The 12,881-nt window shown below is 37.8% G+C and overlaps 1 protein-coding gene across 1 annotated transcript in view; it reads right to left on the bottom strand.

The window, feature by feature from the left end:
* stxbp5l (syntaxin binding protein 5L) overlaps nt 1-12,881 on the bottom strand; it is a 512,076-nt gene that overhangs the window by 279,004 nt on the left and 220,191 nt on the right. Inside the window, exon 6 of the mRNA XM_060832791.1 lies at nt 12,433-12,496. Coding sequence (XP_060688774.1) covers nt 12,433-12,496 — 64 coding nt within the window. The remainder of the gene's footprint in view (nt 1-12,432; nt 12,497-12,881) is intronic.

The following is a 12,881-nucleotide window of genomic DNA, read 5'->3' as shown; positions in this document are numbered from 1 at the left end:
TTTATCTATTTTTTCCTTCAACCACCATTAGTGGTTCATCCATCTCATCATCTCCTATTTTTGCTCGAAATAAATTTTTAGTGAGTATAATGAAATAATTTGCTCAAATGATTGTCACTGCGCATCCAGTAAACTTCTCCTTAGTCAATTTTCCCAGCCCATTTTAGACAACTTTTTCATTATATTTATGTTATTGCTCTTGCTCAAGTTGAGGACACAGTTTAAAATCAGAGTTGCTCTGCCTCAAACTGAATTTGAAATTCTACTATGTTGTGATTGCTACCCCTAGAAGATCCTTAATTATAAGATCTCTTATTAATCCTAACTAATTTCACATAGTTAAATCTAAAATAGCCAATTCCAAGGTAGGTTCTGCAACATATGACTCTAAGAAATAATCCTTGATGCACTCACAAATTTCAATTCCATGTTACTTTTGCTCATCTGATTCAGCCAGTCAATTTGCAGATTAAAATCAACCGATTTACAATTGTAGTGTCATTCTATATGGCTCTACTGGTTCCTGATTTATATCTTGTTCTATTACAGTGAGATAGCTCTTTGGGGTTTATAGTAAAAAATGAGGTCTGCAGATGCTGGAGATCACAGCTGCAAATGTGTTGCTGGTCAAAGCACAGCAGGCCAGGCAGCATCTCAGGAATAGAGAATTCTCTATTCCTGAGATGCTGCCTGGCCTGCTGTGCTTTGACCAGCAACACATTTGCAGCTTTGGGGTTTATAGCCAACTCCCTTTGTTATTCTTTATTTCCATCCAAACTGATTGGCATGAACAACATGATCTATTGCACTGATATCACTATTCACTTTCACACTGATACCATCCTTTGTTTACAATGCTACCCCACCTTCTTTCCCATTTTGCCTATCTTTATGGAATATCAAAAACACCTTAATATTGAGTTCTCAATCCTGGTCACCCTGCAATGCACCTCTGTAATAAACTATCAAGTCGCATATATTTATTTCTACTTGTGCCATTAATCCATCAATCTAGTTAAAAATTCTGCATGCATTTATAGAAAGAGCTTCAAGCTTTGACTTTTTGCCATTATTACTTATTCTAGTTCTAATTTGTGCTGCTTATATTTTTTACCCCTTCCTGTGATACTTTGACTATTATTGCCCCTTCACCACCCTGCATGTCTGCTCTTTCATTTCTTTTTGATTATTTAAACTTACCCTCAAATGAACTTTCCCCTCAAATGATTAGTTTAAAGCCTTATCTACAACCTTATTTATACAATTTAGGACACTGGTCAAAGCATGGTTCAATTAAAGCCTGTGTGAAATGCACAGCTTTCTCTTTTCTCAGAACTAGTGCACATGAATTAGAATCCATTTCTCCCATACCAATCTTTGAGTTATTATTTTTAATATCTCTAATATTATTTACCTCATTATTATTATTATTATTTGTGTGTTGATGTTTTGTAATGTTCTGTTTCAAAGATGTAATTCTAGCAGTTTGTTCTGCAAATAAATTACCTTCCTCCAAAGCGTGAGATTTGTAGTATTTTCCTGATGTGCCTACTAAATACAAAGCTCCCATTATCAACAACCTTGTTTTCAAATATAGTTTTTATTGGAGCTATAATGTTATCAAAATGCCATGCTGTCAGTGTCCATGGAAGGCATCTTTAACAGACCAGAAATTGGTCGATCATATATTCCCTTTGTGAAAGGAAATGAGTAGTTAACAAAGAGTTTATGAATATACTGATGTGGAGAAAACCTAAAGTAGAAGCATTATGGATAGAAAATTAGGTTCTATAATGGCCATAATCTAGTGCAACCTGTACCAAATACCATCTTGGTGGAGGTGTTAGGTGGGCGATGAGAATATGTGCCGTAAGTATGCAGACTGAACAGATTATGATATCAGTCAGCATGTAGGACTAATGTAACATTAACATTGCTACATTCAATCTTGTAGCCATTTCAACCTGACACAACTGAATGTGCCTACAGCAGCTGGAGGGACTCCTCACACTTCTAGCTTCATAGAGCTTCATAACAAGATAAGATTACTTACAGTATGGAAACAGGCCCTTCGGCCCAACAAGTCCACACCGACCCGCTGAAGTGCAACCCACCCATACCCCTACATTTATCCCTTACCTAACACTACGGACAATTTAGCATGGCCAATTCACCTGACCTTTGGACTGTGGGAGGAAACCGGAACACCCGGAGGAAACCCATGCAGACACGGAGGGAACGTGCAAACTCCACACAGTCTGTCGCCTGAGTCGGGAATTGAACCCGGGTCTCAGGCGCTGTGAGGCAGCCGTGCCAACCACTGTGCCACCGTGCCGCCCACAACTTGCAGGTTAGTTGTTGCGGATGCTGGAACTCAGAAACAAAAACACAAAATGCTGCAGAAACTCAACAGGTCGAGAAGCATCTTTGAAGAGAAAAGCAGAGTTAATGTTTCAAATCCAGTGACTCGAAATATTAACTCTGTTTTCGCTCCATAGATGGTGCAAGACCTGCTGAGTTTATCCAATAACTTCTGTTTTTGTTTGTGAAAGAGGAGGACAAGCTGTTTGCAGATGGAACAAGAGTGAGAGTAGAATTTTCTTCAGGAGACTTTAGCAAATTAGGATTTTCTCTGAGCACCTCTTTTACTTTCAAATAAGCCAGAATGGTGCACGTATAGTCAGTGCTTTACAAAGAACGTGCTCATTAACCTCAACTACCTCTTGCAACCAGACCCGCACCCTCCAAGCAGCACAAAGTCAGGGCTGCCAATGGCTGTGAAGATAACAGTGGCCCTTAACTTCTTTGCATCAGGATTGTTGATAATTCTAACACCTCCCAGTTTACTATCCATTGTTGCAGAGATATGACTGACACTTTTAAATGTTGGGGGGAGGGAAGCCATGCGATTTTTCTGAGCAGAAGGACTAGGTGGAATGTATATGTGTTTTTGCCAGCTTGGCAGTAAATGTATATCATTTTGCAGGAACTGCATCCTATAAACAGCAAAGTTATTCACTCAGTACCTTAAGTGTTAATCAGCAGTAAGTTGGAGTATTTCTGCTATCTTGGAAGCAGTCATGATTATTTATTCTGCACCAATTCACTGTCCCATAATGTTTCAGCTGCCAGGTCAAAGCCAGAGATATGATTGTTGGGTGAAGCTTACTTTACATCTACCTAATAACTCCAATCTAATACATGACCATACATGACTAGTGTCGGCAAGGTATACCCTGTTGCCATGAGAAACAATGTAGGGTAGATTAGTGAGGTGCTAAGCAAAGATTTCATTCCCTGGACCTCTGTGGAGAATCCATCTTGTATTCAATGGGGTCAGTGTCCTGATCAAGATGGTCCAGTTTTCACTCCTATGATCTGGCCTACAAGAGATTGCAGCCTTTCCACTGAGGATATGGTAAACAGCTGAGGAGGAGGAAAAGGAGAAAGAGAAGAAGAAAGCAACCAATACTTCGTTATTCTAGCCAACCCCATGATTGCTTCATTCAAAGTAGTTGCCACAAGCACAAATCCCAAATCTCCAAAGTAAATATTCCGGAATCTTACCATTGCTATGGCAAGGCACGTCAAAATGTTCTTTTGACAGAAATACTGAAACAAAATCTATTGAGAAACAAGTCTTCCAAACCAACTTTATCTAACAAAATATTTGATATTCCATACAAAAATCAACTAATCACATTTCCTTGGCACATATCTTGATGGGACCTTTACATGACCTAGTGTACATCTGCAGTGCTACCTCAGTTTTGCAAGTCGAAGACTGCTGACTTTCAGTGGAAGAAACTACAGATGACCTTGCAGATTGACCTCAAGCAGCATTGGGCCTAGAAGGTCTTGCAGTCTGAGCCGGCTAACTAATTGGCAACAGCTGGGCCACAGGTGGATTGACAATGGTGGAAGCAGGAAAACTGTCATACTAAGACAGTACAGCAAGTGTGTGCACCACATAACCAGTGCTACTGCCAATATCACTGCCAATGCCTCAGCAAACCAAGTTGGAGCACAGCTGCTCGGCTAAATTCTAATCATTTACAGTATTCACGTAGGCCCTTGAGGACTGATCCAGTAAGTTCTACTGCCCTGCTTTCACACCATATCCCTGCAAGTTTACTTCCTCCTAGTGCCTATAAAATTTATTTTTGAGATCATTGATTGCCTCTGCTTCAACCATCCTCTTCAGCTGTGGATGATTTGAAACCCTGAAAGCCCCATTTGAACACTATTACCTTCAATGATGGAAATCTTTGAGATTGAGACTTCATTACCTCAGTTTGAGCATCCACTACATTGCGCAGATGGATGGTAGTTTTAGGAAGCTGAAACGTCAGTCTTCAGATGCAATATCATAGTTGAGTCCACGAGTCTTTTTGTAGAGATGGCAAGTATTTTCTTTTAGAAAGGACGTGTTTTAAGCTCTGCAAGAAGTCTTCGCCAAGTTAAAGCTGGACTCATCCTTGCTCCATGACAGGGACAGTAATTTTTCTGGCAAGCATGCCTTTTTCTGTGTATCACCCCCTCAAAGTTTTTAATTCTGCAGTCGGACTCATGTGTGACCACATCTTCTGTTGAATGAGAACCCGAGTGAGCTTTTCTCCATGCAATAACGTGTCATGAGCAGATATCACTCCAAGCTAATCTTTAAATTACATGCGCTGCAGTATCTCAACTGGAAGTTGCCAGTTTGCGATTGAGTGATGGTGTTTCTTCACCATTGCCTATGTTGCTAGCACTTTCATGCTTTTGCACAAGAAGTTCACCAGATGACAGTTCTTAAATATTTGAAAGGAGGAAAGCACAAGAATAGAATTGGAGTGAGGGACGTGAGAGGGTAGCAAGGGGTGGGGAAATAAAGGGTCTTTTTATACATTATCTGCAGCTTGTATATCAGAACAAATTGTAGATAAGGAAATGTAGGAAGTGAGAAAATGGATTAGAGAGGGAAAAAAGCAGTATTCTATGGTTTCAGTCTCACTACTGGCCACAGCCTCAACGATAATCATCTAATTATGGGGACCGCCATCAGCTCCATTGGTGGGGATCTGTATTCATGTTTGTGCTCACCAATTATCTCCTGCGATTTCTAGCTTGAGCCAACCTGTCCTGCAAAAAGAAGAGAATGCACCTGTGAGTGCAGTGCAATCTGCTTGGATGATGAGGTTGGAATGTCTGAATAATTGACAATATGTGGCAGTTGTGAGATGTATAGTTTACATGACAGCTACTGTTCATGTACAGGTCAATCATCTATTATAATTCCTGTGCCTATTTGAGAGTCTATCAATATTTTAGTCCTTATACTTGTGGTCATGAGCAGCTAAGACCAAGGATAATTTTAAGGTAAAGCGAGAGTAAACACAGGTGATGATTAGACTGGAGCTACATTTGATAGTATCTGAAACTTGGGCAAAAACATCTGGACACTAAGCCTTTTTTGCCAGATGAACGCATTAGAATGAACCTAGCAACTGTTGTGTCGCACAGTCACAAATATTCATCTATCTCACTGATTTGATTCTGTCTTGAATGGCAAATCAAGTCAGGGGTAAGCTAAAAACTGGGTGCGCAAGCAGGAACAGGGGTGGTGAGGAAGGCAATGGGGAGAATTTTGATGACAGCTTGAAGTGTTAATATGAATCTAGAAGAACAGAAAACATATTTTCTAATTTCTTTCATGGTTTTCAGTGGCCCCTTTAAGCACATCAGGAAATAAACAAGTCATATGTAAAGGCAATTGCTAACTTTGAGGTGCTTTGAGAAAGAAATAATCTTAATTGGTCCCATCGACACAAAAGATATGATAAAGACCTAGAAACAAAACTATGTCCCAAACATTGGAGCTGAATTCCTGTTTTTCTTCCCATTGCAGAATGGGTCAAAACCATGTTACTATCAATAGCAACCTTAAAATGAAGAATGAACAAGAGGATAACTCCATGAGAAAAAGGTCAGCTTCTCATGCCTCTTTAGTTCTTTTTTCAGTTGGATCCTTGTTTTAGTGAATCATGCACTCGAACACCCAAATCCTTTTGTTTCTCCATAATTGCTAGTCTCTCTCCATTAAAAAATTGTAATTTGCTTTTTTTTAATCCAATACAGATTATTTGAGGAACAGTTTTCAATGGTCCCTGATTACATCCTCCTGCCACAAGTTTTCTTGCCTATTGCAGGTAGCTGATCAGTCTATTGCTTGGCCAACTGGAAACAGAAGAAAATGCCTTGCCACATTTTCCTTGTGTGATCTCCCTCCTTCCTCACCTCCTTGTAAATGTCAGGGCCATTGTGTGTCTCACAGTGTTGGGTAAACAGAAATGAACTTTGCAGTTAAGACTCACATCCTGAAAACACACTGTAAAAATCGAACCAAGTGCCTTATTATTTGGCCAATCACTGAGATAAGTAATTTGAGCATTTCTTCTCAACTGCATTTACGTGTGTTGTTATGTCATGCAGAAATTTTTAAAAAGTTGACAAAATTATAAAAAAGAATGACAAGAATGAGAAAAGTGAGTACTATATCTTAATGAAAAAAAGGAAGTGGAGACTGAAAATACAGAAAAGTGAAAGAAGAGGAGAAAGTGTAGAAACTCCTGAAAAATGTAATTCCTGCTAATCCAGATGTTATATTGTGTGGTCTTTAGTGAAAGTCATGATGAAGTTTTAGTTATTATAATAAATTGCTGTTTGAAGCAATACATTTTTGGGCATGATTGATAATTGAACATTTGGGTATTTCACAGGGTCTTGGAGACGGTGCAGAGATGATTTACCAGAATGATACCAGAGGTGAGGAACTTCAGGTATGTAGAAGTACTGGGGAAGCTGGCGTTGTTGTTCTTAGAACAGAAAAACTTAATGTGAGATTTAATAGAGTTGTTCAGAAACATGGAGGATGTGTACATGAGTAAATAAAATGGCATGGCACAATATTCTATCCTGTGATTGTCCAAAGTGAACTCCACATGCTGTAGTTTTTCATTCTACAGTTCTTTGTATTATCCTATGCCCATGCAAACTCCAGGTACTGTGCCACCAAAGTACTGTCATTGGCAGATGCTATTTTAAAATAAGATTATACGAGGCATACTTTGGATTAAGTTAGGTGCTGCTATGTAACATTAGTTGCTTACTAGATATATTCAACTTGTCATGTAACCATTGCATACCACTACCAGAATCTTTAAAACATTCACAAGCGCAGAATTTGCTTTAGTGTTGTTATTGATGATGAACACCAGGAGCAAAGCCTGACCTTCCAAATTAGAATACACATCAAAATTTGCTCAAGTGTGTATATGACTACACCAAGAGAACACAATGAACAACATTAATGCCCAAAACTGATCTAATCTACCAGAAATTGCATTTGTGTTGTAAAGTTATTTACAGAAACGGGCATTTAGAAAAGTTTAATATGTTTCTTACCTCAGTCATTCACATTCACACTCTCTCTCTCTCTCTCTCTCACACACACACACGCGCGCGCGCATTCACACGAATATACAATTGAAGTATTCCTCTCATTACCACTGAAATCAGATCATTAGCATTTTGGACTGTATTTCTTAACATGCTTTGCAAAAATAAAGAAACTCCGAAGAACTTTGCAAGAGACTTCTGTATACGCGTTACCACAGTAGATACTGAGATTCAACTTCAGATTAATCCTCTTGAACACAACCGGTGGGATAATCTTCACTGCCTTTCCATAGGTAAAACAATAAAGAGGAAGGCAGAACATCATTCACAGATCATTTCTTGTTCAATCAATTTATCCTATCATGGACTAGCATAAAACGATACAGCACTGTACTGAATGAACCCTTTATAGATCTAGATATTGCTGAAAAATGGGACATTTTGCAGAAAGTTTTGGCAACATATTCAAGTATAGCACAATGAAGGCTGATTCAGATGTGCTTAAAACCTGTATGTTTCAAATGCTTTCCGAGCAAACTACTAACATATGGACCATTTTAACTTCTCTTCAAAATGAATGTGAAATTGACAGAGTTTCACCACTCACCAGCCATCTGTAGCTAGCAACAAGACACTCAACCACTTTTTAATTTTGGGCATAAGTAAGGAAAAGTGCTAAGTTGTTGATGGATGCTAGCTGACAGTTTGTCATATTCGATGTTTGGCAATCCAGCAGCTCCATGAATGAATTTAGCCAGAGACAGCCATTAAAACTTCATGAGGACCCAATGGTGGCAGAACTCTTGTGGGGCTGGGTAAAGCATTTATATTCATACTGGGTGCATGAATTGATCCACCATATTTCTACAGCAACGTCTAATAATGCACTCAAATGCAACTAGTTAGGCAGCTTACTGTCTGATATAAATAGATATTCTTATATATATGTATGTGTATATATTATATATATATATATATATATCTGAATGTATATTTACCTGAAAATGCACAGATGATCCTTGAACTGGTACTAATTTGCAGGCCTGCCAGAAAGAGTCATCATTGACAGACCAAGTATCCCTAACCACTTCCACCAACTCCTTCCAATTTTTAACCCTCAACCATTTATTTTTCAGATGAGAAACAGGTTAAGTGTAGTTGAAAGTTTCCAGCTAAATCCAGATTTGTTACGTTCAGCTTTTGCCCTGATGTTGTGACTGCATTCCATGCATAGAGTACTTGCTATTTGATTTACAGAAAATATGGAGAGTTGACTGGTAATTTACATTTTGATGTATAATATGACAGGACTAAATATAAAACTTTGTAACTTATGAATTGCTCATAGATGATGCAGATGCATTCTTTTTTTAATTGACAGAAAGATTTTCATCAAGGATGGATTTTACTTTTAATCACTTGCCACCATTTATATTCAGAAATTCAGGAAGAATTTCTTTAAAAGTCCTGGCAATCGTATTAACGTGTACTTTGAGGTATTTTGTTAGTTTATGAAAATGTCTGGTTTTAAAAAACGTAAAGCTTACAAACTTACTATTTGTTCAATAAAGGGTATATGTTGTGCCTTGGCATTCTGGACAATTCAGGGCAGAAACTTCCTGATTCGGTGGAATTGGGTTTGAAAATGGGACCTGGAGCAAAAAACAGAGAGTAGGAAATTTGGTCAACACTCCAATGTGCTCTCACCTCTGGACAATTTCAGTGAAGGCAGGTGCCCAGTGGCAGGAGTGGCAGGTAGACAGTTAAACCAACAAACTGTGGGTTTAACAAAGGGATGAAGACTCTGCTGGGATTCACCATGCTGGAACTGTCCCCTGCTGAGTGGTGGTGTCAAGCAGCTCTGTGAAAGTAACCTCCCAGCAGCAGACTGAGTGGCCATCAATGATGAGGCTATTGTGCTAGTGCAAACTTCAGAGCTTTAATAAACTGTTCACGATTGAAAAAAATCAAAGGGCAACAAATTATACAGCAATTGGAGCCAATTGGCTGTGCCTGAGTAAAAAAGGAATTGAAGCTATAATAACAAAACTGCTTTAACAACTGCTTGATAACTGGTTGCATTATGCCACAAAGCAGAAGAGTTGAAAGAGGTAACTGCAGGAAAGTTGTGTCTTCAAACAGACAGTCAATGTCAAAAATAGCAAGGAACAAGAAAGCTATTTCTGATAAGAAGGCAAACTGCAAACTTCATGGTTCCGGGAGTAGTAAGTACTGTGGGGGGACTGTATCTAAAGGATCATCAATCATACCAAATGATAAACTTGAAGTATAGAAAATACTACAAGAATTCAACTCCAGGATTCTTCAGTAGCAAACTGCAAACTTCATGGTTCCGGGAGTAGTAAGTACTGTGGGGGGACTGTATCTAAAGGATCATCAATCATACCAAATGATAAACTTGAAGTATAGAAAATACTACAAGAATTCAACTCCAGGATTCTTCAGTAGCAAAACTTAGAAGAACAACACTGTACAAGGATCAAAACTATGACACATCCAGAGACAGATGCCACAAAAACAGCAATTGCTGGAAAAGCTCAGCGGGTCTGACAGCATCTGTAAAGAGAAGTCAGAATTAACATTTCGGGTCAACTGATTCTTCCTCAGAACCTGACAGACAGATGCTGTTAGTTGGAATAGTAGCTAAATCCCACCATTAATTGGGTAATAGCCAAGCTGGGTTATGTAGGGGTGGCCTGTACGTGTTTATACCAAATTACCCATGACTGCTTACACAAAATGGCCAACAAATAAAGAAGGCAGCCTGTCCCAGCATTAAACCACTAATTGGCTGAAAAGAATTAAGCAGGACAAGCAGCCTATTTTAGGCAATTTTGTTAACAGCATGCTTACTAGATGGATAAGTGATTAATGCCAGCTTCATTAATGAAAGAATAATTGTTCTAGAAAACAAATAAACATCGAGTGTGAGATAAGCTGCAAGGACAACAGCTAAAGTTATCTTGAAGTAATTAGTTTTTGGAAATAGCTGAGAACATTAAAAACAATGTTCTAGTTAAAGATTCTTCAGAGAATCACAAGGGTAGTTTTCAACATAAAGATAGATACATATAACCAAAGCAAAATACAAGAATTAAGGAAAAAGCATTTAAATCTAGATGTTTGGATTAATTATCTTAAGAAAACAACTTCGCTTATGCAAATAAAATAGATTGTTCACAGTCCACTAATCACAAAGTGCTAAACTTTACACTTTATAACCAATATCATAACTGAAATCAATATTACAAGTCATATAGCCAGTAGTTAAAATTAACTGTCTCTTGTATTTTTACATCTATTATTAGAACAGTGGGAAATATAAGAGCAATAACTGAATTTCATAGCACATGGCAGCACATGGAATACGATGAATTCAAGCTGTCCTTAGAAATAAGTCAGCCTGAGACAGACCGGAAGGAGTATAGCTAGTAACGTTGGAATGTGAATGAATAAAATGCATAGGAAGATCCTGTGGCCTATAGATTATAGTGTCTGTTGAACACCATAAGATCATGGGAACCTGGAGCTTTCCAAGGAATGCCCTTCATTGATTAGGTGTCTCATAGAATTGGGTGCACAGAGCAAGAGGGAAGGACATAGTGACCATGTTCTATGTGATGATTGTAACTCAAAATGTATAAGACTACTGCTTTTTATTGTAAAATCAGAGCATGTGATTGATCTCTCTTCTGAGCTGAGCTAAAGATTAAGCAAATAATTGAGTTTGTACATCAAGGCCAGATTTGGGAAAGATCCTTTGGCCCTCGACTTGCTTTAACCAGTTTCTGCTTGATTAAACATCTCCACTTGCTTGAATCCTGCCTGCCTCCTGAATCTTTGTCCCCAGTCTGGGTCTGTAATCCTACAGGCTATGAGGCTTAACTTGCTTACTTAACTGGTCTTATTTTGGTTGCCAACTGCAATAAAATTGAAATAATTATTTTCAGTATTTGATTGTCTGTGAGATATTGTAATAAGTGGCTGAATTAAAGGTAGCTCTGATAGTTTACCCACAACATTCTATGGAGATGTAAGGCCGAAACCAGAGCCAAACAAATCCTAGAGGGTTTTCCTTCTGCTTTGACAGCCCTCTTCTATTGGCGATTTTTCATTTTCACAAATTTAATCATGTTTCTAAGAATGCCTCCATGCTGAGGTGTTCTCTTGCTTATATACCAATCTCAGCTACATTCACCTCTCTAAAATTCTACCCTCTTTGTCTGAAACTTGTGCATTACACCAATCTGTTGTTTTTGCTCCACTGGATTTGAAATGGTCAAGGCGTGTATCATGCTATTGAAGAGTTATTTTAGAATAACTAACAATAGAATGTCTCCATTGATCAGGAAGATGGTGATGAATGTTCATGAAGTTAGGCTAAGCTTAAAAATTACTAAAGGGTACATACTGTACTTGGAATGCCTTTTGTTTTATACACTCTTATTGAAATAGAGTTAATAAATTTTTTTAAAGCAAAATTAGTTATTTGACAATGGACAGGAAGCTGGAAAATTCAATTGGAACAATATTCTCAAATGGAGAAAAATACCAGAATAGACTGTTGCAACATTCCATGGATTCATTAGATAGAAAACAAGTTAGAAGTGATGTGCATCTATTTATTGCTTTGTAGGTCTAAACATCTGTTGAACTCACAAGCAAAGTAAAGGAAAATATTTAACACTATTGTAAGAGTGAAAACAATAAATCATTGTGAACTACTTGAATTGTTTTTTTTAAAAGAGGATTGCCCCTTTAGTTTAACCATTAAAGCAGAAATAAGTATTGTGACGCTATGAAGATTTAATGTTTAATGCAATAAATGTGAAAACAAACAGATATCATTAATGCATTTTGTTTATTTACCTTAATTTTTTTATTTGGTATTCAAAAGCCCAAATAACTCAGCTGAAGTTCCTGAACAACAGAAAAAAACATTAAAAAATGTTATTATTCTTTCTTACTTACTTTCCCCTCGTCCCTTGGACTGTCACTTAAATGAACAACAGGGCCAGGGTGAGTTTTTGTAGACCTGCAAGAAAATATATAATTTTCATAACAAAAAAAAATTGAAAAAATAAAACTTGATTTAAACAAAACAGACCAGCATTACTATGTGGTTTGCAAGATCTACAATTACTTATTGTATATTGTAGACCTTTCTACAAATAAGTTTTTCCTAAGCTGAAATGATTAAGAGAAAACATTCATTGAAAAATAAGTGGTGCAACAAAATCAGCTTAAAATGCAACAAATTTTCTGCACAGAGATTATGAAAATGAAGAAGGTAAAGTGCCCTTGACAGAATAAAAGCAAGGTGAGGCAAGTCAACCAAGGATACCCCTTCTCATTTCATAAGCACAACAGTGGTCAGCCAATGTCTGTTGTAGGTATTGGCACAAGGGAAGCTCCAGCAA

Source organism: Hemiscyllium ocellatum, chromosome 12 (assembly GCF_020745735.1).
Source record: "Hemiscyllium ocellatum isolate sHemOce1 chromosome 12, sHemOce1.pat.X.cur, whole genome shotgun sequence".
Lineage (NCBI taxonomy): Eukaryota > Metazoa > Chordata > Chondrichthyes > Orectolobiformes > Hemiscylliidae > Hemiscyllium > Hemiscyllium ocellatum.
This window is presented reverse-complemented; position numbering and strand designations above follow the sequence as displayed.